Source organism: Musca domestica, unplaced genomic scaffold (genome assembly GCF_030504385.1).
Source record: "Musca domestica strain aabys unplaced genomic scaffold, Musca_domestica.polishedcontigs.V.1.1 37, whole genome shotgun sequence".
NCBI classification, from domain to species: domain Eukaryota; kingdom Metazoa; phylum Arthropoda; class Insecta; order Diptera; family Muscidae; genus Musca; species Musca domestica.
In genome coordinates this window covers 1,526,486-1,554,017 of record NW_026712321.1, presented here as the reverse complement: position 1 = coordinate 1,554,017, position 27,532 = coordinate 1,526,486, and the positions used below count along the sequence as shown (strand labels likewise).

At 34.8% G+C, this 27,532-nt stretch overlaps 2 protein-coding genes across 2 annotated transcripts in view; both read left to right on the top strand.

Annotated features, from left to right (window-relative positions):
* Positions 1 to 226: 226 nt before the first annotated feature.
* The window catches only part of LOC101895046 (serine/threonine-protein kinase MARK2), a 71,241-nt gene continuing 43,935 nt past the window's right edge, over positions 227 to 27,532 (top strand). Inside the window, 4 exon segments of the mRNA XM_059126142.1 lie at positions 227 to 386; positions 10,494 to 12,114; positions 26,419 to 26,634; positions 27,245 to 27,465. Of these exon segments, the coding sequence (XP_058982125.1) occupies positions 11,227 to 12,114; positions 26,419 to 26,634; positions 27,245 to 27,465 (1,325 nt within the window). The 5' untranslated portion in view covers positions 227 to 386; positions 10,494 to 11,226.
* LOC101895217 (meiotic recombination protein W68) lies at positions 6,253 to 8,577 on the top strand. Its single transcript, XM_011296084.3, has 2 exons — positions 6,253 to 7,805; positions 7,878 to 8,577. The coding sequence occupies exons 1-2, from the start codon at positions 7,313 to 7,315 to the stop codon at positions 8,519 to 8,521; spliced, it is 1,137 nt and encodes a 378-aa protein (XP_011294386.2). The 5' UTR covers positions 6,253 to 7,312; the 3' UTR covers positions 8,522 to 8,577.

Here is a 27,532-nt window from a genome sequence, read left to right as displayed (position 1 = left end):
AAAGGTGTAGTTTAAACATACCTATACTCAACGAGATAATTTCTTCGTCTATACATATATTCGTCTTTAGTTTAATAAATGTTTAAATAATCAAATACATACTGTAGCAATGTTATCATTCCACGGATATTTGCAGTTACCCCATGTTATCATTCCCGTATGCCCGCAGAAGATTTCAACCCTGTTTGCCAGCCAACAGAGTTGCATAAACTACCACACACAAAATTATTTGCAAGAGTGGCAACACCCATTGCCAAATCAAATATGGCGGACATGAATTTACTGTGAAGTTGGAGAATTTCAGTGTGTGTACGGAAAAGTCAATGATTAAAAGTGAACAAATAATACAATTTTATTAAGATTTTGCTTAACGCTAAGGCTTTTATGTAAGTGCAGTGATGACAAGAAAACGTTTCAATAACAAAACGATGCAAATGCAATAAAGTGAAATGATAAAAATTCAACTCTTATGAGAGAGAAAAAATGCAAGAAAAAAAAAAACGAAACGAAAAAAGAAAAGTTTGCCAGAACCCCGACACAACTACACACCAACACACATACAGCCAAGGTTTTTCTCTGCACACCAATACAATTGTGAAAAAATAGCTATTGCCAGCTCTGGATCATTGTGCTGCTGCTCTGTCGAATTGTGCCTGCTGCTGCTGCTACTCTTAGACACAAATATGTATATATACTCCTCTATATAGAGATATATGTGCATAATTTCATATGTATGCACATATACAAGAGTATATAGCTATATATAAGCATATACATATTTTCCTCTCCATCATCATCTCTGGTGTATTTATTTTTTTTTCTTTTCATCTTTTATAACAAAAATATAAAAAAAACAAGTAAGCAAAGCAATTTGCTTTTCCTCGTTGTCATACACGACGGTTTACGTCAAACAAATAAAAAAAGAAGTACAAACATATTCCCCCTCCTCCCTCCGTGGGGAAGAAAAAACAAAACCACTTTGTGTGCTAAAAAAACAGATTGAGAAAAGAAGCAATTGAACGAAAATCCAAAAAAAGCAAAAAAAAAAAAACTTGAATCATCAAAATGGCCAATAGGATAGGACCAATACATGAACGAACAAAACGAGCGTAGCTCGTTCGTTGCTCCTCTTAAGGTGGTGAATTTTGTGAAAGAAAATCTATTGAGAAAATTGTTAAGAACTAAATACGAATTAAAACGAGTGTGGTGTTGGCCAAGTTTACAAGTGTTAATGGCCAAAAGTTGATTTCTATTTGAAATTGGCTTTGTGTGCAGTAACTAACTAAAGGTAGATGAAAAATTATTACGTTTCATTTTCTCAAGCATTTATTCGTCGGTCGGACGGTCGGTCGTCGTCGTCGTTGACGTTATAAAATCTATAGATGTGTGAGAGTGAGTGTGTGTGAATGTTTGTGTATGGTGTTGTGTGTATACAATCAACGAGAGCCAGCCAACCAGCCATCTAACCAACCGACCTAAACGAAGAAGAAGAAGAAAAGAAAGAAGAAATTATAATTATTATTGTACTGAACAAGAAAAAACAATATCCACCATACCAGTTAACAAAGTTAAACAAACTGATCTTGTACAAATCAAAAAAAAAAAAAAAGTATAAAATTAATTTTCTTTTTCGGTTTTTGTTTTTTTGTACACTCTCTTTTCGCCGCCGCCGTAAGTACGAAATAATGAAAACTTGAAACAATCTGTTTTTTTTTGTTATTTGTCTCTGTGGGCTCGCTCGTTCGCTCCATCTCGTATCTTGCTGTATGACAAGGCAAATCATTTACTCTCTCCCTCAAAATAAAATTTTGGGTTCGCCAGTGGTCTGGTCTCTCCGCTGCTGCCAAACTGTCTCTGCCTTCTCCACCTCCCACCACCGCAGTCGTCAGTTTTTACCCGACCTGCTCTAAATGAAAATAATATGTGAATGTTTCTTAATTTGGGTCATTCAACAGTAAGTTGTCGTTTTTTTTTTTTTTTTTTTTTTGTTAAAAATAACAACGAGCCACAGCAGCTACTCTATTTCTTATGATTTTGTTGTTTTTATCTTTTTCTTTTTTGGATGAATTGAAATTTTCACCATAAAGGAGGAAGAAGACGAAGCAAAAGATGTCAATTAGAAGTAGAAGAAAGAAACAAAAATAGCTTGCAAATGAATATGGTTAATTGTCTGTAGTAGCTTAAGGCAGCGGTAACCACTACATACATCTAGCCAACCAGCCAACCATCCATCTTTCCATCCATTAAGTAGTATACTCTGCAAACAACACACACTACCGACTACCTTTAATGGTGTTTTCGTTATTGTTGTCATCGTCGTTGTGATAGGACAATAACCACCGTAACATTACCGTAGCCGTTGTCGTTTCTGTTGTTGTTGTTGTGCGTCTTGCCATCTTTTTGCTTTGCTAACCGAAAAAAGTAGTACTGAGACCGGAAGAAAGATCATGCGCCAGCCAACCAACCATTTAAAGACCCCTTTGTAATGGTTAATGAAAAATCAAGCAAGCAACCAACCAACAGTAGCTGTAACAGCCAGCAGGTCAAACTCTGCTTTTTTGCGGGGTACAAAATGCTGTTGTTGTTGTCACATTTCTTGTAGACCTTGAAATGTTGGTGGTTATATTTAAAGCTGGGAAAAAATGTTGCAATACTGTCGATTTATTTTTCTTTTACATACAATGGCTTGCATGATCTGCAAATACTCCTCTGCACTTGGTTGTGTGAAGGTTAGTTTTCCAACTCCACAATGAGAACGAGGGTAGAACAAAAGAGGTGACATTTAGTGACCTCGTGTTATAACGAAAGATAAAAATATGAAACGTTTTTCGGCACTTAAACTTCTCTGTTTATTTTAATTTGTAAATTTTGCAAAAGTTTCTTTTGAACATTGCAAAGAATTTATGCAAATCATTCACAATAGGCGGAAGTCATTAGTGCAACATGTATTGTAAAGTAACCGTAATCAAGCAATCAGCTGATTAGTCGTTGTCACAATCTTAAACCAGGTTCCTACTTGGTATTACATTATTCTTAACAGGTATGGAATTTCAGTAAAGAGAAGTATTTGCAAATTTTAATTTTTTTGTGGGTATGAACGGTAAATCGCGATCGCAGAGCATACAAATCATGGGAGAAGGATACAGGTAGATGCATCAACGCTTGGGAGCATTGATACGTCAAAAAAATTTAAATGTTTTTTCAAATATAAGTAGATTTTTATATGTTTTCCTATACTACGTCATTCGGAGACTACTAAAATTCGCGTTTTTCAACAATTTTTACAAATTTAAATAATTTTTGATTCAACATTTTCAATTCCAAAATTGGTTTGACAGTTCATTGTCTTAGCAGCTGTGTCGACGCGTCTCCCTATATTCTTCTACCATGGTACAAATAGAAAATTGTAACACGTTTACACATCAATATTATGTGAATTACAATAAAGTTAAGGCATTCTTTTTTATATTTAAACTTCTCTGAGGAACTCATTCACAATAGACGAGTGGCTTAGAAATGACAGCAGTCTGACGTTGGTTGCAGTTTTTTCCTCTCACCCTGTAATAATATCAAGGTCTGCATTTTCTGTAATTCACCTTGTCAAATTTGTCTCTGATTTATTGATTTGATTATGAATTATACATTTTGACAATTAGATTCTGATACAAAGGCCAATTTTGGAAAATTGTAAGTCCGAAGTTACCTTTTTAATTCTACCATTGACGCACGATAATAATCAGCTGATTGTCATAAAAGAGAAAATAATTTTATGGCACGTTTAGATCCTCATTTGGAAATTCATAATATTTTGAGAAATTGGTTTACCATTTAATGGCAACCCTGTTGATTTGGAAACAAATAAAAAAACGTAAAAACCAAGTTATCTCTGAGCCAATTCAAACTTTGAGATTATCTTCGTAGCGATTCTAAGTAAACAGTGTAGTTTTCTATTTTAAACTACAGTCTTGATATTAATCATTCTATTACAAAACCGCAAAGAGATGAAATTGAAACAGCAATTCATATATCATATTTATATAGATCTTTTTTTTCAAGGTTACATGAACAGCCTTTGGAAATTTGATGAAAACGATTATCGTTTTCTTTGTCACTTTTTTCTTCTCAGTGTTGAATGTCTTCTTTTCCGAATGGCTATGCATTTGAAAACTAAACTGACATATTTGCTTGGCGTTCTTCCTTATTTATTGTGTGTCTAACAAAATAAATAAAACTATTAAAAATGATAAGAATATTCCTTCAAAGACAAACGCATTTAAATAAAACCTCATTTTTTTTGGTCTCTTCAGAAAAAAAAATCGCTATCATACCTGCCGGTTCGTTTCTCCCTTGATTATCTTTGTTAGATAAATGAAATGATAAAAATAAATCAACTCACATTCATTTGCTAGATTTCTATGGTTTTTTTTTAACCCAGTACACGTTGATTGCACAATTAGCTAATGTTGGGACTAGCTAAATTATCAAAATACCATAAAAATAATAAGGGAGATATACTCTTTATTCAACTGACTGATTAGCTGTCTTGACTTGGCTGGGCTTGGCTAGCAGGTTGATTGACTGACTGGTATTGTTTTTTGTGGCCGCCTTATCTTCCACCAACAGCTTCTGTTGTCAGCTGGCCCACAATCATCGCCGTAATAACAATAAGCCTCAATGACATTGTGTTTAGCGACCAATAACCCATCAATCGTATACCAATGTGGTCATTATGATAAAACAATTGATTTAGTTTCCTGCTTTGTAAAGCAAATGCGAAATGAAAACCAACCACAACAGCAACATAAGATATGACGTAGTTTTTTTTTTTTGCTGTTTTCCATATAATGTGAAACGTCAGCGCATTTCTAATACACATATCCATATCTATAAATAAATGTTTGCAATTTTTGTTTTTTTTTTTCTATGCACAAAACAATAACTAAATTTTCGTTTTTTTCGTGATTTCTTTAAGACAAGGGCAAAGACCGACCGACCGTCATGGCATGTGTGCAAGAAGAAAAGAAGAAACTAATGACGCCAACCAAGATACAGTTTCTTTCTAATTGTTTTCTTTGCTGCTCTTTGTTATGAGGTGGTGGAGGGTATTTTTTGTATTTTTTTAACAAAGGAAATGAATGTTGATTTTGAAACAATTTTCTCTTTCTCCCACCACCATTTAAACGGGTTAAAAGATATTCATAATATGGGCATGAGCAGATGAAGAAAGTAATATTAATTCTTCTATTGTGATTTGTTGTTTTAAGCAGCAGAGCATACTTTCCCAGTTGAGGATACTCTGCAAAAAAGGTGTAAGTACATAAGAAGCTTTAAGTCATGGCTAGACATATTTTGTGACATTTCATAACCGGATTACAGAGCTGCACTAAAATCCTACCGTAGTTTTTCATTATAATTTGACATTAATATGCCCAGCCATGACTTTAAGCTTTTTATGTACTTGCACCCCTATTTGCAGAGTATCAAATGATTTAGTATTAATTTGTGCTATTGTGAATGGTTATTTTATTAGACTTCAAAAACAATTGAAAAATAGGAAATCTATTTTGGGGAAGATTTTGATAAGCAATTTTAATTGTGTGAACATAGTATAAGAACAGCTACTATTCACAATAGCAATTGTTAAGCAAAAAAGCACCCCCATCAAGACCATACAAATGTAATGTCAATATGGTTTACTGTATTCGGGCAGTACAAAAAATAAACAAATAGCAAATACGTAGTAAATAAAGTTTGACATATAAGTCTGATTTTCCATATTTAAAAGATCACTTTGTAATATTGGCAATTACCCCAGCTGATCATCTAGACGAGTTGTCAAAACACTAATTGTGATTGAAATCCATGGTAGAAGCATACAGGTAGATGCATCAATACTTGGGAACATTGATATGTCAATTTTTTCTTTAATTTTTTTTCAAAAATATGTAGATTTTTATATGTTTTCTTATACGAAGCCAATCGGAGGTTGTTATGACATGAATTTTTCAACAATTTTTACAGATTTCAAAATTTTTCCTTCAAAATTTACAATTCCAAAATTAGTTTGACAGTTCATTGTCCCAAATTTACAATTCCAAAATTAGTTTGACAGTTCATTGTCCCAGCAGCTGTGTCGATGCGACTAGCTGAATTCTTTTCTTCTCTTCTTTTTTGATTTTCAATATTTTTGTATTTTTTTTTTTTTTTTTTAAATCAGCTATAATCTGTCCTTTCGTTCCAAGTTGCTAGTTTTACTCTCCCCTGCCGAATTAAACGAATAACTTCAATTAAATTGCCTAAAAATCAATGCCGGTGATATTTTCCAAAATGACGCTGTTGCCACATAACATAACGGCTAAGCAACGGCGTCAAATAAACTTGTCCCTTTACTCTGATTTTTCATTGCGAATTGTCATTACCGTTATCCTACCTGTTATTTGCACATTTCTTTTCTTCTCCTGTACAATATTAAATCCATGTCAATCCTTTATTCATATTCTCTTTTTTAAATACGATTGAGTTATTGCTCCATTGGTATGCATTAAAGTCAAAGCCGGCGATTTATTGCCAAATGCCGCTACCTTCACATTACATATCGTGTGAGCAACGCCGTCAAGTAAGCTCGCTACCTTACTCTACGTTGTTATTGTGAATGGTCGTCACCGTTACGCATACTAAACACCTGTTTTTGTTGCAGATCTCTTTTCCTCTTCCTTTTGAATTAAAGAAAAAAAGAAATGATGAATTAAAACATTTAAAGTCAAATCATTAAAGAGAGAGAGGTAATAAAGAAAGCTTCATTAGCTGACAATGATGATGACAAAGATTACATATCCGTTGACAGTCTGCTTCTTTATTTACTTTTCACATAGAGCTTTGCAATGCTGGCTGGCAGCCGGGGCTGGTGGTGAATCCCTACAAAAGTCATTAATCTTCCTTGGCAAAACTTGCCGGGATGTTTGTTTATACGTTGGTAGCTTGCTTGCCTGTTGGCTTGGTCAAATGTGGCAATGGGTGGAGTGATGTGTGTACGTGTGTTTTGACACAAGCAAAGTGCATTGCCTGCTTGCAAGACTTGACATGCTGAAGCGTATGTGGCAATGTGTGTGAAGGCAAAAACAAATAAGAAAAAAACGGTACTATTTAAGAATACCTTGGAGATTATTGTTTAACTTTCCTTCTTTTATACGTTATTTTTTCATTGTCAACATTATCGCGTCATTCGTCCTAAAGTCATCATCATCATCAGACCCATCGTCATCAGAATATTTACTCTAAGTGCGTGGTAGATAAGTACGTACGTACTCCTATAATGATTAATAACATTGAAGTGTTAATCAACTCTTGGTTGAGAGACCTAATATTATGGGGTCCTAATATGGAAATTTATATAACAAGAAATGACATGTTGACGATGACAGGTGCTGCTGCTGTTGGTAGCGGTATTGTAAATCTCTTGGGAGCCACTGGTGACAACATATGTTTAAGCAATTTCAACACAGATGTTTTCACAATGGTGGAGGGTCGACAGGCGGCGGCGCCATCAACATCTGTGATGGAGAGGTTAGTTTATGGCAACCGAAGCAATCGCAAACGCATGGCAATATTACTTTATGTTATGGCCGAAATACATGACCTCTTGTTGAGACACAGCAGTTGCACATATCGTGAGCTGTACTATAGAAATATTTACTTGCCATGTAATGTGTGGCAAATCAACAAGGCCGTGGAAGATGTTGCTTCAGTGCTGGGGCAAACGCCATGGAATATGGGGGTTTTTGGTACAGGCAAGGGTATGATTGCAGGTAAACAGGATGGATAAATCATTAAATTAGTAATATGATTACATATAAATCCTTTGCATGTTTTTCCCATAGGCCCATTATTTATTCACATGAACAATGGTGATATTATAGAATGTAACAAAACTAACACACCCACAATGATTCCACCTCAATTCACACACATTGATCATTTCGAGACAACGGCCCACTTGGTTTTGGTCGTGGAAAAGGATACAATTTTCAAGAAACTAATTGCCAATAATATTTTCTCCATAATGCAAGGCAAACTAATACTGCTGACAGCCCGTGGCAATCCCGACTTATCCACACGTTGGCTCTTAAGCAAACTTGTCAATGAACATAATCTTCCAATTTATATGTTAGCCGATGCCGATCCCTATGGCATTGAAATCATGCTTACATATCGTTTTGGTTCGAAAAAATATAGTCAGTATGCTCACCAGCTGGCCACACCACAACTTAAATGGTTGGGTATACATCCATCGGATATTACGTATAATCTACAAATACCCCAGGAGATATTATCCGAAATGGATTATCGGAAAATTAACTCCGTAATGAGGCGAAACTATATTCCCGAAGAGATATGCCGGGAATTGATGGTACTCCAGCAGCATGGCTTTAAGGCCAAGTTGGATAATATGTCAGGGCAAAATTTTGCTTTGTTTATCAATGATTATATTATTAATAAAATCAAGCGACAGGTTGTTTTGTAAAGGATTTTTTTTGTACATGTAAGGAATTTTAATATAAGATATTCATGATTAAGTCATATCATTTGTGTTTTTATTACCAAGAAAGCTAGATTTAAGGTCATTTGCCTGGGGAAGTATCAGTTTTAATGATATTTGATATATAGATCTCATTTTGAAGTTCTTGCGAATGGCTCAGCTTCTATTTTCTACCATGCTTTAATAGGAAACTACTTACCTGTGCCCAAGAAGGGGAAACGCGCTAGTCAAATTTATGATATTCGGTGTCTTAACAATTTTAACATTTTCTTGTGGAATTGTTTAAAATTTCGTATTTAAAGTTCAATATGAGTTCTAACTCCTGTGGCAGAACTTCGTCAATGTAGGTTCACGTATTCCTATGACCCCCTTGTAGTGGTAATGGACAACTTAAATCTCCCGAACATGTCAAATTCAGTACAATAACAAATTTTACTTTCGTAGGTAACTTTAGAAGTTGAGTTCTAGGTGAGAGGGTCGAATAAAAAAACTGTTCATCATCTTCCCAATTTTTATCTACCATTCATAGAATTTGCGTCTGATTTTTACTCGTTTATCTATTGTAAATGTCATTATTTTTGTCACATAGGCAAATAAAAATAAACATTTTCTTTATCTTTTCCATTTTTATCCCAGCTTTCTGTCTATCATTCATGGAATTTTGCGGCTAATGTTTGCTCTATTGTCTATTGTGAATGATATTATTTTTGTTACAAACAGAGATTGCAATTTCATTTTTTATGTTCCTTTTTTATCATTCGTCTCTCCATTATTCAATAATTATGATTTTTAACATATCTCGTTTTCTCCATTGTGAATGTGTCCAATATGAACGTTCCGCTGGTTTCCATTTCTTCTACATTTTTACCCCTATCTCTCTGGCATTCACAGAATTTGGTTCGGAAGTTTACTCTATTTATCTATTGTGAATTCATTTTTTGTAACAAATCGACATCCTTTAAATCTTTGATTTATATATCGTTTGCCTTCTTACTAATTACCTCTATTGTGAATGATATTAAATTTACTATTACAATGCTTATCTTTAATATTTTTTACAGTACAAATTTCCGTGTAGGAAATTTTCCTCTTGTCACTTGAGAAATGGGATGAGAAGGGCTAATAAAAAATTAACATTTTTCTTTGTCTTCTTAATTTGTATTCCCATTTCTTCCCCTGTCATAAAACATGCAGCTGATGCCACAATTATCTATTGTGAATAAAAATTTTGTACTGTTTTTTCTTTCTGGGAAATCTTTTAGGCCTTCAGAAGTCACAGTTAGACATTGTAATTCCTTTGACGTTTGTCCCTTTTTCAATCCTACTTTCTCTTACTCATTCTTTTTCTCTCTCTCTGCCATGCTTCAATAATTGTGTGCGTTCATATACTAATTCCATGACACACTAAATATGTTCTGTCGAAACAATTATTGTTATTGAAATCACAGTACGAAATATAAAGAGACAATAAACAAAATGTTGGTTGGTGTAACACCATATTAAAGCGTCATTAACTGTCATTGGTCAATTATTAGACTCTCTTGTGGTTTAAGACTCTCTTGTACTTTTCATTGTGAATTACTTTACGTTACTAATACAGAAGACATAAACATGAGCTCTGTTCCTGAACGTGCTAGAATCTAAGAGCCAATACTTATGTATTTATATTTCAAATGGGGTCCATTATTTTATAAACTTTTCCCATTCATTCATGCATTCTAATATATTATGAATTTAGAGAAAAAACCTTGCGTGTTGCTCTCCATGAGCAGCCAATGGAATGAGGAGCCCTGCACAGTGATCCGGATACAATATTTTCAAAATTTACATGCCGTATGTGTGTGTGTAAGGACAACGATACAATATATGACTGATGTTTTATACAAAAATATATTTAAATTGTTTGCAAAATATCTAATCCCTCATTTTCCTCCTCTCTCTCTCTCTCTACTTTCAGACAGACACCTTCAAATTGTTTTTTTGATTTGATACCAACATATTTACATATATATTTTTTTGGAAATAAAAACTCTCTTACAAAGCCAGCCAAAAATAAAATCTTTCTTCGTACGCCCATATGAAATCTTAATGAAATGGAAATTATTGGACTACCACTATGAATGTCTAATGGGAGCAGAGCAACAAATACGTACTTAGCAGCAGTCAGACTTGTCACACCTCTCCAAGAGTTGCATCTGTAGAACCGAACTTGACGCAACACAACACACCAGCAGGATCGTCATATGAACGAGCGAAGACGACGTGCCCCCCTCTTTACTTAATGTGGAACCTACATTTAAGGAATGTTTAGCCGAACAACAAGAGGAATAAAATATCATCATCTACAGCAACAACACCACCTATAGAACAGATCGTTTGTGGGATCATAGCCTGGAAAACTTTAAGGAAGTGGAACACCAAAACTTTTAAAGATTTTCTGTAACCAAATTTTGTGGTGGTGATTCTCGATATTCTCCCGCCAATAATCATCACACACCCCCGCGCACACAAAACCCAATAAGACGTGGTGACACCTGCCAAAGGCAACAGGCAAAGACGCAGAAGAAGAGCATTAACGAAAACAACAGCTACAACAACAACAACAACATTGTCATTGTGTTTACCTTTTCGTGTTTTAGCAATTAGGAAACCCTAGTATTTGTGGTAAAATTACGAATGAATTAAAAATAATGTCAACAACAATGCGCACGACACTGCAAACAGTTCCTGAGTCGTTGCCCGCCGCCGATAATAGTGCAGCCGTAGCAGAGGGCAATGCAACATCGAAGCTGCTGACATCGTCCACAATAACAGCAACGTCGGGTGGTGGCAGCAACACGGCCGGTACCACCACGACGACGACGAATGGCACAACAACCCCAACGACAAATGCTGCTGCCGTGACATCGCAACAACAAACAGCCCAACCACAATCCTCACAATCGCATCAGCAGCAGCAGCAGCAGCACAGTGTGCATAGTTCAGTGCAATCGGTACAAGATACTCATCATGACTCCACAAATGCAAATACCATTGTACTGCCTTCGACGACTACATCTTCATCGACCGTTGCCAATAATGTAACGCCAGCCAATAATACGGCCACTTGCACTTCGAGCATTGCAACATCTTTAGCCAATGCCAATCAGACACAAAACAATAGTTCTTACCAACAACAACAACAGCCGCCACCAGCCCAGCAACAACAACATCATGCACCATCTACACCATCACAATCATCGCAATCGTCGTCGCATCATTGCCATGTTGCTGGTGGTGTAGCGACAAATTCCGTTACGGATGGTGGCTCTCGCTCATCAGCAGCAGCAGCGGCGGCTGTGAACTCCTCCGGCGGCGGCGGCAGTGGCGGTGGTGGTTCTTCGTCTTCATCCAATCATCATCACCATCATCATCATGTGAGTGGTGGTGGCGGTGGTAGCAGTGGCGGTAATGCTGTTGTCTCCGGCGGTGGTGGCGGCGGCGGTGGAGGTACATCGATAATAAGCAAAAACGTTGTTAGTGGTCATTCAAATTCGGCGACATCGGCTTTAAAACAAAGGACTTCTTCATCAGCAAAGGTAAGTTTGGAAACTAGATACCTAACTACTATATGCATAGATATTAGTTATTTGATGTGGCATGGCATGGCATGCAACAACAACAGTACACAATTCACCAACCACGTCACTTGCTCTGCAGCAAAAACAATTGGCTGGCAATAAGCTAAGAAGCTGCCTAAAGTCTTTATGTTTAATGCAAGTAGACTTTGCTGCTGCACGGAGTTACAGGTGAGTGTGCGCGTGTGTGTGTGTCTGTTGATGTTGGATGTACGTGCTACGTGCTGCTGCCTTTCTTTTGTTGGGTATTTTTCTTGCAAAAGTATTTCATTTTCAAATGACAAACTTCCGCCAGACATATGTGGGTCGTCTTTTTCAGGTTTATATTCTTGCCCAACAACTACTTACCTGCCTGCCTACCTTCCTACATAGAAATGTTAAACATGCATACGTTTTTTTATATTTCTTTTTTTTACTTTATTATTATTGAATACAAGTTTTTTTGTTTCTTGTTGTCGATGTGTGATTGTGGCAAAGTGAAAATTCCTTTAAGTCTATGATATGTAAACGTTTATCTTGGAATACTTTTCAAGTGTCCATTATGTGTCACTTTGTGTATTACCAGACATTTAAAATAACAACAAGAAACTAGAAATAAAGCAATAATAGCAAAAAATGCTGGGGACCTTTTGCCAACACAAATAATGATTTTTTTTTGTCGAGAGACATATGTACTTGGTAAAAATTTTGTATATAATCCAAACTTTTTAAATCGAACTCAACGTCATCCGATGAGACAAGCTGATCTCCCCTGAGTTGTCAAAATGCACGTAATTGTGAATGGAGTGTAGAAGGACGCATAAAACAATTTTGACAGCATAGGGGATATTTCAATCACAATGGTAGACTTGTTTAATGGGTCTTGTTTCAGATGGACTCAATTTTTAGGATAGTAAACATTTATACTTATAAATACATCATAACGTCTCTTGCTCATTAACATCTATTGTGAAATTTTATTGTTTATTGTGCCATAATTATTTGACTGTGGGAAACATATTTTTTAAATCTATTGTGATTTGTTCAATAAAATATTTGTATGTTTAAGTCATATTAAACCTTTTTATATACCCTACAAGGAAACGAAGCCCCAAGGGAAATGAGATAGACCCATGGTTCCATGTGATGATCTGTATAGAATCGCATTTTGAGTCGATTTATACATGTCCGTACGTCCGTCTGTCCACTTATTTTTGTAAACAAAGTACAGGTCGCATTTATTGTACGATCCGGATGAAATGTTAGACAAGTTATTTGTTTGATCTAAGGGCAATGTCTATTGAAAATGGAGAAAATCGCTAAAAATTTTAACATAGCTCCCATGTATATCTTCGTCCGATTTGCCTTTTATTGTGCACCAAACGTGTAATACCAGCCCGAATAGTATGGAATTTTGCACATACAACCAAATTAGGCCTGAAAACAAGTATGCCATATTTTATCGAAATCGGTTCAAATATAGCTATAGCTCCCATATATATTGTTTATCCGATTTGATGTTTTTCTCCTCCGCATCCGTAATATGAACTCCGTAACAACGATATTTGGGAAAATATATAAATTAGAGCACAGAAATACCTCTTCCAAATTTTATCGAGATCGCTTCAGACTTGTAGATAGCTCCCATATATGTATCTTCGTCTGATTTGCCTTTAATTGTGCACCAAAAGTGTTATATTAGCCCAAATCGAGTGGAATTTGGCACTTACGACCAAATTGAGCGTAGAAAGAAGTATGTTAAATTTGGTGAAAATCGATTCAGATATAGCTATAGCTCCCATATTTATTGTTTATCCGATTTGTTATATTTTTTATTTGTTATATGAAGCTTAATTAAAAAGACAAGGTGTGTAGGGTATCACAAGTCGGCCCCGCCCAAATTTTAGACTTTCTTTACTGGTTAGCTTCTAATTCAAGCGATACGAAAAGCGCAACTATTGTTAATTCTATTGTGAATGCTTCGTCATCTTTTGTGATGGCATCAGCTGTTTCGTGGTTAATGCAATAAATTTATTGTGACTTGACTCAATTTATTGTGATTGGTCATATCTGACGGCAAACCTGATAAAGATTTGGTTAATAAAAACGCTATTAACCCGCATATAGATATGTATGTAAATTTCAATTAATAGCGTATTTACATACATGTTTTTATGAGATTCACCGTCAAGTTAACGTATAACAATAAATTTACCCTAAACCAGTCAAATTTATTGATGATTATCACGATAAACCTCCCGAATAATAATTTGTATGAAAATCTAATCAGAAATTCTTGATAGGGAGGATATATCATAAGACTAGCCGTCAATATATACTATTGTGAATGATATGCTTACATCAATGATACAAATCTATTCATCTTTCAATAATTCCAATCACAATAATATATATTTTGTCACCAGATGCATTGAATCCAAAAGTTTTTGTATGTTTTATATAGTCCGATTTATTGTGATTCGTCAATTATCAGTTTAAACCCGTTAAGAAATTTTGTTTCTGAAAGTATTTTTATATTGCCTTTTCTTCACAAAAAAATATATATCCGATCAAGTGACCCCTTTTAGTTGCATTATCAAACTAGTGATCCCTCTTCACTTGTTTTCTAAGAAGAATGAAATACCTGTCTTGAATGGAAGTCTTCCCAGCGGAAAATTTTCAATCTATGTCCGGCTCAATCATAGTGTATGTGTTATTTCTAGTTATTTTGAAAAGGTTTCGTTTTTTTGTTTAGAGTTTGCTTATTTTTGTTAATGTGCTGTTGTAAATGGAGTACCTATTTATTGCGCCACACTATGACGCCAAAAATATGGAGTACCTACAATTGTGAATGGCCATTGTTGCCCTCAGTAATTCTCTACAAAAATATAACTTTGCGCAATGACAAGGTGTTCCTGCAATTTGAAAAAAACCGATGAAATTTCAAAATTTGTTTACACTCTTTTGAATATTGTTTATCTTTTGTTCTGTGATTTCAATCACAATATGGCATTTTTACATTGCATTTGGTAGTCAGCTGACTTTGCAGGGGGACCTTACACTTGGGCCACGCATATAACTATAAACAGCAATCTTCATTGCGAGACCCTACTGTTTTATTATCTGCTAGCTCAACCAAAAACGAGCTTATTCCCCTCTCAAATTTTTGTCTTTGCAATCCACCCAATTTTTCACAGGCCTCTCTTATATGTGTGGGCTTTCGTGCTCTTAATTTTAAATTATAGGTGTATCTATTTGTAAAGAGAGTAAAAATGGCACGTTTAGCTTTGATCTGCAACTTTGAGGTTATTTAAACATGTTTTAAAATAAAAAGAAGTAAAACTTGTTTTAAGCAATTTTTGGCAAACCAAAAAATCGTTTCTCAAAATTGTCTAAAATTAGAATTCTCCCTTGAATTTATTTATTCTTTAAAAAAGCTATATCTATGAGGAACAAAAAACTGTTTGAGCTACACAAAACTATAAACAAACAATATTTATCTTTTGGTTTTTGGAGAGGAGGTTTTGAAGATGAAGTCAGTAGAAGGCAGTAAATAAAGAAAATGTGTGCGAGAGTATATAATCCCCACCCCTGCACCGCCACACCATGCTCTCTGCGATGATCCCATAATCGAGTACAAATGAACCCAGGAAAATACCATTTCTACCGCAAATGGTGAACAAAATAAACAACAGAGGTCTATTGCTGTTGTTTTTCTTTTGGGTTTGTTATGATTGTGTGTGGTGTATGGCATTAAGACGACAGCGTCTCGCGTTGCTGCTTGGTGGTCAGTCGTATACAATTTAATCGTGCAACGACTGTGTAATGACACCTCGAATAACATTGCTTGATGTGCTTAGCTTTTGCCGATGCATAGTGTGGGCTCTTCGGTTTTGATTGCCTACTGGCATGTCACAGAATTTGTCAGTGCATTCTTTGCAGGTCTCTCTCTCGCTTACTCTCCCTTTTTTGTCTTTCTCAGGAAATTAAGTTATTGAATTTACTGATAATTTGTTTTTCTATTTTTTATTATTATTTTTTAGTAAAGCTTTAATTAAAGCTTTCCGTTTTTTGTTTTTTTTTTTGTGTGGCTTTTTTATGACTGGGACAACTAACAACTAGCATTGAAGAACGAACTTTAAAGGCAAAAAGATAGTAGACAGCGGACAGATGAACACATGCATGAAATCGAAACGATGTGAAACTTTGTAACGCACATACACACAGACGAACATACAATTTATTAATTTAATTACCAGTTGTCACGTTATGGATACGTATGTTTCTTTTTTTCTGTGAGAGTGGGTTCATTTACGTCTACCCTACGTTTCCAAACATATACGTGTGCCGCTGTGTGTGTTTTACGGTAGTTTTGTTTATGCCTGTCGTCAAGTTATTTGAAAAACTAGGAACTATTAAAGGATATTTTTAGAATTTTATTTATAATAAGGTTTTTTTGATTGCCATGATGAAGTCTATTTAATTTGATAATAATCGGTTGCGGGTGGTTCCGTGCACGACAACTGCTCTTTTTCATTTCTTGTACTTGATACTAAAATATCAATGAAAAATTAGGTAACCCTGACTCTGTAGCGCATAATAAACAAGGTTGTAGTTATTAGGGCGGGGGGGGCTTCATTGCAATGATAAAGAATCAGAGATGAGTGATTCCTATTCATTTGATTTCTGAGAAGAATAAATGTGTAAAATATCTATTTTTTACATAAGATTTCAATGTGGATTTTAGTTTTAAAATGAGGACTAAAGTGAATTTTTTGGGGCCCCACTTTGAAATAACGTATACGCAATATACTTGAATTATTGCTCATACGCCTTTTCTTTGCAAGAAAATATATAAAATTTTCCTCTGTATTTATCGATCAGGTGATCCCTTATAGTTCCATTATGAAACGAGTGATCCCTATTCATTTGATATCCGAGAAGAATAAATGCCATTAGCTCGAAAAGAAGATTTACTGCGGAAATTTCGCAACCGATATCCGGTTTAGTCATATAGTGTATGCTTTATTTTTATTAATTACAAAAAAGTTGCATTTTTTAATTTTATATTTTTTTTACTCTAAAAAATAATAATGGAAATAACAGACGTTTGGTTGCCTCTCTTATTGTGATTTCATTCAGAATAACGTACTTTCAAAGCTATTCCGATGGTTATGTGTATCCTGATGTACTTTATTGTGCCACGATTTGTGGAAGAAATTAAAAACTCTGCACATAAAGTGAAGTACATACTAACGATCGTCTTGACAATTCAATCAAATGAGCATAATTTGTCGTTCATTTTCCTCTTTTCATGAAACAAATCCACATTCAATAATTTCGGGCTAAAGTTTTTCCATCGCACTCTCTCACTACATCCGCCCTAATAAAAATGCAATTAAAACACAAGGATTTTTTCTATTGTGTTGTATTATGATTTTTGTGATAACACCCATTGAAATGATCTATTGATCTTTTTCGCATGGTGCTGCTTTTAGTTTGGACACTCAACGCAATGCACTGATGCTATTTTCAAACAGCTGTGTGAAACAATTAAGAGAAAAACATTTTTTTTCAAATTATTCTCATGCTCTCAGGTGTTTTTTATATTTTTATTGTTGTTTTTTTTTTTTCAAATTCGCATAGCTTGGTTTTAGATATGTAGAGTGTGTTATTGGGGCGCGCACACTGCTTTGCTGGTTGGTTGTATTTTATTTCAATGACGGAAATGAATATTTTGTGCGATTTCCCAGAGTCGAATGCGCCAGCAGCAACATGCAGGTAGAAAAATCACATTGCTCTGGAGAAACCAATTGTGTGCGTGTGTATGTGTGTGTGAAAAAGCTTATTTTTACTCACGAAAAAATAAACACCATCAATTCGAAAAAGCTTCTCAACTACACTGAGTTCATTGTCACAAATAAGTGTGTGTGTGTGTTTGTGTAAGAGTGTGCTCGAATGTGTGTACTTAGCGCGTAAGTTATTGGATACAAGTGTTGCCAGTAGAGATTTGGGTACTATTCTCCCCCAAAAAAAAATCCTATGGAATATGACTGAAATAATATAAGTGTTTATTGACTTTTTATATGAGAAAATCCGGAAAAGGCTAAAATATTTCTTTTATTCTTCTATTATAGAATTGGCCGTTATTGGGAATTTAGGTATTCAGTGTATATAAAATATCGATATTGACAATAACCAATGAGGTCAACCATCACAACAGCTGATCGCTATTGACACATTTCAAACAAGTGATCCCTATTCAGACAAATATCAATAAAAGATAATAGCATGGTAGAAGAATACAGCTAGTCACATCGACACAGTTGCTGGGACAATGAACTGTCAAATCAATTTTAAAATTGAAAATTTTGAATGAAAAATTATTCAATTTTTTTTAAAAATTTTTGAAAATTGCATATCACCTACTTGTATTCTTCTACCATGGAAAATATGAATAGCTCCATATGTAACCCTCATATGACGATGCCACTTAATTATTTAAATCTATCATTTTCATTTATTAATATCGAAAATGTATATTAATAATTGATATTTTTAATATAATGAGGACTAGCAGTAGGTTTACATTGCACTAAACTTAGTACGCCTCAAAAACAACAATGTAAACACAGTAAAAATATCATGGTAGAAGAAGACAGATAGACGCATCGACACAGCTGCTGGGAAAATGAACTGTCAAACCAATTTTGGAATTGAAAATGTTGAATGAAAAATTATTCAAATTTGTAAACTTTTTTGAAAAACGCATATCATAACAACCTCCGATTGACGTCGTATAAAAAACACATAAAAATCTACTTATATTTGAAAAAAAAAAAAAAAAAAAACATTTTAAAATTTTTGACATATCAATGTTCCCAAATGTTTATGCATCTACCTGTATTCTTCTATCATGAAAAATGTTTACATTTAGACATTTTGTCGGGTTAAACGCATTTATGAGGATCTATTTGGGTATATGCAATGGAATCCAGCCGATTGTCTAAAATCAGTACAATGTAAACGTAATATAAATATATATTCAATTTTTTTTTAAATCCCAATATCTGGAACGTAAGTATAATCTCCTTCACCATTGGCAACACTTTAATGCCCCGCTACTCACCAATAAAACAAGCAGTACAACAAAAAAGCTACGGCACACACACCCGCATCACATCATCTGTCTCTCCAGACCTGTGGAATTTTGTTTTGTTCGTACTTAAAAAAAGGTCTCTCTGTGCTAATACCACTACACAACTACTACTACTACAACGACGACAACGACGGGCCATTCATTGGTGGGGCTGCTTGCTACTGAAAACACTTGACTGGTTTCGGTATTGAGACATGTTTTCAGCAGTTAAAATCAATTTACATTTTCAGTATAAAGTTAACATTAAAAACGCAACCACCGACAACAACGAGAAACGATGACAATATTCAAAAAAATAATAATAAAAATTTAAAAAGAAAAACTGAATTTTATTTTTTTTTGTAAAGAAATAAATCCAAAAAATAATGCAAATAAATCCAAAGAAAAGCAAATGAAAAAGAGAAGAAGAAAAAAAATAAATTATTTTCTTTATTGTTGAATGTGATTTTTTTTTATTTTATTATATTATTATAACAATACAAAATAACGAACGAATTAACGCGCATTGTTGTGTGACGACGTTTTTATTATTCATCTTCTTCTTCTTCTACCTCGGTTGGGATAGTCGTCGGTCGGTGGTGATGATCGATCGTGGATTTTGTGTTTGTGGTGCCTTTTACAAAAATAAAATAATTTTATAAGAATCAATTAAAAACGAAACGAAATTGTGAAAAAAAATAAATTGCCAATTGATGATTGAATGCAATAATTCATAACGTCATAATTATGTATGTCAGTCAGACAGGCCAAGAGTATTTGAACAAAATTTTTGTACGAATGTGAAACAGAATGAATTTTGTGCAATCAATTCCTATATGTGTTGTGTTTTTGTTGTATGCCTGTCATTTGTGTGTGTATGCGACTAGACCCCCAAACAAAAACCAAAAAAAAAAAAAAAAAACGAAACGAAACGAAACATAAAACGTACCCGCAATGAACGGATGAATGAATTGTTGTATTGTGTGTGCTGGATACATTGGATATACTTCTAATTGTAATTATATTAATTACAACAAATGATTGTTTTTGCTATTGCTGCTGCTGTTGTCGATCGTGTTGTTGTATTGTTTTAATAAACCAAAAGATAGCTAATCAACCTACGTCTATTTCTTGACTCTTCCTTCTTTCTTAAGCCATCCACTCCATCTTGTGGGGGGAAAATCAAAGCGAAAAATATCTTTGTTTGGCTATTTATTACTTGGTAAGCTAGCTAGCTTACTATCTGCTGTCTAGCTAGCTAGTTAGTTGGTTTTGTTAGTCAGTGTGTAATCATTGATTATTATACTATTAAGCTCTTTCTTCTTCTCATCATAATGTTAGATAACAAAGGCAAGTTGTTGCTTGGTTCGTTCGTTCGTTCATTTACTCACTATTGGGCTCTACCCAGTAGTGGTTTAGTTTTTTCCCTTCTTCTCCTTTTAAAGTGATGCCAATTGTGTATATTTAAAAAAAAATCACAATATGTACTTAAAATAAATTTGTATTTTAATGTTTCTGTGATTAATTAAATGAATTAAGTCATTAATAATCATTAAATTACTGTTGATAAATAATTGACGCAAAACGATTAACGTCCAAACGCCGAACGTCGACCTAGTAATTGTATTGTATGTTAATTGGCGCCATTGAACAGGTCATCCCTAATTGGCATTGTCAGACATGTGACCCCTATTCACTTGCCCTGAACTTGCGAAAAATCTTATTTTCTGGTTAAAAAGTTCAAGCTATAGATGTCATGAGCTCAGATTGTGTACCAAGATATAGGATTGCGACTTGTCCCGCACGTATTTTATCTATTAATATATGGAAATATTTAACAACTTTATTAATTTTAGACATTGGCATAATTGCAAAGATTTTAGGCATATTCGTCACTTTTGAATTGGGAAAAGGTTTTGTTTTGGACAACAGATATCTGTTAAGCATCTTAATCTCATAAGCATTTTCTTATGCGAATCTGGAGCCCGTTTGTAGGTATTTTTTGTTTATATATTCATAAAGGAAAAAAAAAACATAAAAACTAGCTATGATTCGATATAGGTAAAGATTCCGTTTCCTTCAGATAACTGATCTGAGCAACAGACTCCCGTTTCGAATTCAACTTTAAGGCAACTTTTGATTGGTCTTTATCGATATCAACATTCTGCTTGTGCTGAGCATTTAGAAAACTAAAAAATATATATTGAAATTCCTTTAATATTTCACAGAAATCGTTGATGGAAACCTCGCAATTGGCATCTCAGGCCGATGATGCTTTTGTGTCTGGCTGATACTCACTCTGACTCTTTTTTATCTTCTTCTTCTTAATCATCTTTGTATTTTTGTTTATGAACAAATCTACAAGTTATTTATTCAATAGAATATTTATAAATACAACAACAATGGCAATGGCAAAATTAAAAACTACATTTGGACCGACCATTTGGTGAATAATAACAATAAAAGTATCAAAAAAATAAATAATAAAAAAGATACATATGAAAGCGAAAAAAAGCAAAATCCAAAACGAATTAAGAAAACAAAAACACAATGGAAAGGGAATTGAAAATAAAGCAAGGCAAAGCCAGACAGCTACAAAGCAATGCTTTGATGCCGATGATTCTCGTTTAGAACACGATTTATACACGAAGCCGCCATTCTCATGTATCCATCCATTCCATACCCTCAAGTATAGATGGGAGCCCCAACCCTCTTACCTATACAATACAATTACGTTATGTTCAATAATTAACAACAAGAGCTTAAACTTGTTAAGCCCAGTTGAGAGTGAGAGATTGCAAATGACAGGGCGAGAGAGATAGAGAGACAAAAATGTTGTGAGATTACTAAAGTCTGACTTATTTTACTATTAAGTGTTAAAAACGATATTATTAAAGCCCAAAGCTTTGAAATACAAAAAAAAAAAAAAAAAACAAATAAGGAATCAATTCCATAACAAAAACACATAGCATCTACTTGCCTTTCTGAAAGTGCAAAATACCTTTATTCTCCTCGAATAAGAATAAATCTTGTGTGTAAAATATAAACAAAAAATAAAATATCCGAAGAATATGAAGATAACAAAGAAAAGAAACTGTGGAAAGAAAATTATTCATTGAAAAGTTTTTTTTTTATTGGTTTTAGTTGTTGTTGCAATGCGAAAAAACAAACTAAATAATAACATGTAGAGAGAGAATAAAGAAGACCCCAACAAGAATCAGTCTTGTGAAGCTTTCTCCTGTTGTTCTCTTGCGTGTGTGTGTGTTGCCCCCCCCATCATGTGCTCGAATGCCTGTTGTGTGTGTGTGTGTGTATAATTTTGTTTGTGTACTAAACGCGTGTAAATACCAGTGACGGCGATGACTTCAAGTCAAATAGATAATAACGACGAAGCAAGACAACACACCTCATAATCATTCACAATAGATGACCCTCGAATAATACGTTGTTTAGCCAGCCATCAAGGGAGAAATTTGCAAAAAGTTGAACAAAAAATATACTATACAAAATATATTCTACAGTTACTTTGGGATTTCATTATTTCCAAGCTTTCGGCCCCCAATTTACTTACTACCTGTTCTTAGTGGGCAGTTTATCTCCTCGCAAAAATGCTTAATATAGGCCCACTTTTAATATTCATAACTCCATAAAACAGTAACTCCCCATCTTTGGTATGATCTTTCTGTTACTTTGCTAGTTTGTGGGTTACTTCTTTTTAAAAAAAAAATATGAAGACCCTTTATAACAGCACTTCTAAATTTGGGGATGTCATAATTCATAATTCAAATTTTCATAATTCAAATTTTCACATGGATGAGGCTACCACATCTTATTTTGGCAAAAAACTATTTTCCTATGTTGTCAGAAGACCATTTCGAGGATGGGCTATGAAGGATCGAGGATCCGTCTGTAGAAAATAATTATTAATTGTCTTAAAGAAAAATATCATTTTAAAAAGTGGATATTTCATGCATAGATCTTTCTATTAGATTTAGACCAGGTCTTAATATCGCCCTTCATTTGTGTTTTATCCTATCCAACTTTCCGATTTATAGAAATAATTGTGCTAAATAATATTGCACTGACCCTAATGAATTATAAAAATGTTAATTGGTTATCTATTTTTAGAATTTCTGTTTTTAAATCACCTTCAATGTTTTCTTCTGTCACAAAAACGGAATCAAGTTCAAGTTTGGAATGTTGTTCATGAATTATATAAATATTTATTTTATTCCCACAAAGAAAGAAACAGGTATTTTTCCAATGTGAATTTGGTCTCTATTATGTTCTCCTGTTGGTTGGTTGGTTAAACCGACTTTTGCTGCTCTGTTGACTTTTCTTTTCATACCCTCGCCGCCTTCACTCACTTTTCTTTCTGCTGTTTGAAAATACCAATAACAAACTACCTGCGGCGTTATTTTCCATTGTGAATGTGTGTCTATTAAAAATGAGATAATGTCATATGAGAGTACTGAGTATCTTGGAAGTTAAGTTGTTTACTCTCACGCATTGTCAGAGGTCGAACTGTAAACAAATTACCAATTGATAAAGCTTTTCGATCTCTATATCTCTTTTTACGAAGTGGAGTATTGGGGGAAAAGTTATGTCAATTTGTGTTGGTATGTGTGTCAGAGGGTGAGAGCGAGAGAGAGAGAGAGAGAGAGTTAGCATAGAAAGCGAAAATAGAAAATACCAACCTATCATGAAAAAAAAATGATAAATATTTTTTAAACACAGCAGGTCCGTACGTCCGTCCGATCTATCGATAATTTATCTTTCTTTAGTTAAACACCATGTTTACTCGATAATAAGTTGTTGTACATACATACATGTTTCCCCAAGTGCTGCCAACACATGATAAAACCTGCTTGGTATTAGTTTAATTATGAAACCCAAAATATAGTAGAATATTTAGTTAATAACTACCGAGATTATCTCACTGGTAGTTTTTGTACTTTTCATCGTCGCCGTTGTTGTTTTTGTTGTATATACGTCAGTCAAGTTGTTTTTGATTTAGTGGCCGTCGCAAAAAAACTAACTAACACACAACCCTCCATTGTAATTCATATGTCTTCGTTTTAAGTTGGCAAAAAATAAAATAACGCAAATAATGATCTTCCCCCTGTCACCCAACTACCAGCACCTTACTAGCCTAAACTATTCTTCATAACTGCAGTGTTTTTGTTGTTGTTATTCGGTTATGAGTTGTGTCATGTTTGTTTGTCTGTACGTCGTTCTTATCTGTTGTAATAGAACGGAAAAATGTGTAAATATTGTAAAAGAAAGCAGGCAGAATAAGCGGCAGCCAACTGATTAGCTAGCCAGCCGACAGTTTGCTTTGACACCACCCCTCTCACAAAAAAATAAAACCTTTCACTTGCTCTCTTCTTAGGCAAATAATGCGTTACACATGTTTTGCTCGTCTCGTCTCCCCCTCTAATCATGGATGATGACAACTCTCTCCATCATTCTGCATGCCTTACCCATGTTTTCTCCTCCTTAACCCCTTCCCCCTTTTCCCAATCTCTTCTAATCAATTTGTGTGACTGTTATTTCGTGAGAGAGAGAGAGAATGTATGAATACTCATTAATTGACATTTCCCCAACTGCTATCGATCTAACTGAATTTACATATTGCAGAATAAGAAGAAGAGCAGCCTTAGAAATTTTAGAAATTGTTTTTTTTTTCTACTTTTAAATAATCATTAACACCAATGACAATACTGTTGTTAAAATACCAAAACCTAAAAAGCTACAAGCCAAATTTGTTTACAATAACAACAACGACAACTAGTAAAACGTTAAGTTCGACGGCCTGCTGCTGGTGCCAACTACCAGAGACATACAACGACGACGACAATAAGAAACAAATAAAGAACAACAAACACAACATTAAGTGGAGAAATGTGCCAATGTGCTGTGGAGAAGCAGGTAACGACAACAACATTAAGCTTTGCATAGAAGAAGAAGAAGGAAGGAATTCATGTTTAATATGGGCCAGACCATAAGCAGTACCAATCACCACCACCAACACAGTAGCAGTCATGAAGACAGTAATTCTTCGGTGATTTACCGAGAACGTCAAAATGCCTCAACACTTCCAAATAATGCCGCAGCCACAGTCACCACCACTGCCACAGAAAAACTGGGTCGCAGGTCGGGGTTGGATTTGGCTCGGGTTCGACCGGTCACCATAAGTGCACCACCCATTAATTTTAATGCCGAAAAGGAATTGAAAAAACTGGAAATAGTTACCAATAAAAATGCTGGAGTTGTGGCAGAGCAGCAACAAAATAGTTCGGCATTGGAAAATGGATATCACAAAACCGATTATTGTTATTATCGTACGCCTCAGGGCAACTTCCATAAACTACCAACAGATTCATATCACAAAATGTCAGAAGGCTGCTATATACGTCTGGCGGATGGCAATTTTCGGCGTTTACATTTACTGGATAAGTCAGCGACGGTTGGAGGAGGTAAAAAACTACTTGATCCCGCCACTGCCCTTGGCAACTCTTCCCAGCGTAATTCAATGACCATACACAGTAACAGTGGCAGTACAAACAACAATAATAATGTTGGTGGTGGTGTCACAGTGGGAGACAAATCCTCCTCAAAGGTCAAAAGTCAAATGATGAAATTTCTAAAACGTTCCAAATCCCATACCCCAGCCACGGTCAAACAATTACAAAGTTATCACAAGGAAGGTGGCTACATAGATCGTAAGCTTAACAATAAATTGGGTCATGAGGCCGGTGGTGGTAATACGGCCCTAAATGCCCTGACACCGGTCAAGGAGGGTTCCGTTGTGGCACCCCTTACAACGACCACCAATAATAAGGTGGTCGTGACCATGATGGAAAATGGAGGTTTACCCATTGTTGCCACCAGTAAAGCGGAAAAATTCAAAAATCGTGAATCTGCCGCTGTTGCAAAAGCGAAAAAGGTAATACATACAGCTAAAGAGAAACGAAAAAAGAATGCTTAATGATTTTCCTATTATTTAATAGAAACTGGCTGGAAGTTTGTCTATCTTTATTTGTAGATTCTAGTATAAAATATCTTGTTTTTTCTTTTTCATTTTTTTAATTTCTTTAATTGTTGCTAATTATTTTGTTCTTTGTGTGTGTGTGTGTGTTTTCCAGGGATCTCCCAATATGGCTATACGCAGCAGTGCGCCCATGCGTTGGCGTGCTACTGAGGAGCATATTGGCAAATACAAACTAATTAAGACAATTGGCAAGGGTAATTTTGCTAAAGTGAAATTGGCCAAACATTTGCCCACCGGCAAGGAGGTGGCCATCAAAATAATTGACAAAACCCAGTTGAATCCTGGTTCGCTGCAAAAGCTGTTTAGAGAGGTATGTAAAATAAATTTCAAACAAAATTTTGAAAACCATTGTCTATGGGTTTCCTTGAGGTCTTCTATTGTTTAGAGAATAACTTCAAGTTCTCTCTTGTTTATAGAAGACCTTGAGGTCGTTTTTGGTCTTGGTCTTTGGCCTTGAGGTCTTCTTGAGTTCTTCTATTGACCATAGAAGACCTTGAGTTCTTTTATTGTCCATAGAATACCTTGAGTTCTTTTATTGTCCATAGAAGACCTTGGGGTCTTCTTGAGTTCTTCCATTGTCCATAGAAGACCTTGTGTTCTTCTATTGTCTATAGAATACCTTGAAGTCTTTTTTTGTTTATAGAAGACCTTGAGGTCCTCTGTTGCCCATATAAGATGTCGACCTTGGCCATTTCTTTTGGCCATAAAAATTTGGTTTTCAAATTCAATTTTTTTTTATAAAAAAACATTTCGATGAGTATTGTTTTATGCAAATAAGATGACGTTGATATAATTGATTTTTTGTCTCTATTATGACTCATTTCTTCTACAGTCATTCATGATTCCTAGACTTGTCTTGAATCACTAGCATCTGACTGAATATCAAAGTTTAATTAATTTTTTGTTTTCCCCAATTTTAGGTTAGAATAATGAAAATGCTCGATCATCCCAATATTGTGAAACTGTTTCAAGTCATTGAAACTGAAAAGACGTTGTATTTGGTTATGGAATATGCGTCGGGTGGAGAAGTTTTCGATTATTTGGTGTTACACGGCCGCATGAAGGAAAAGGAGGCAAGAGTTAAATTCCGTCAGATTGTTTCAGCTGTGCAATATTGTCACCAAAAGCGTATAATACATAGGTATGTATGTAGATATCATCGTGTATGGGCTGTTCTGTGTGTGTGGAGAAAATAAAAACCCCCTTTA

Bases quoted from the DNA above. Each gene is read 5' to 3' on its own strand.
- LOC101895217 (XM_011296084.3), top strand. From the start codon at position 7,313: ATGATTAATAACATTGAAGTGTTAATCAACTCTTGGTTGAGAGACCTA. The intron at 7,806-7,877 runs GTAAACAGGATG...TTTTTCCCATAG, and splicing joins AGGCAAGGGTATGATTGCAG to GCCCATTATTTATTCACATG.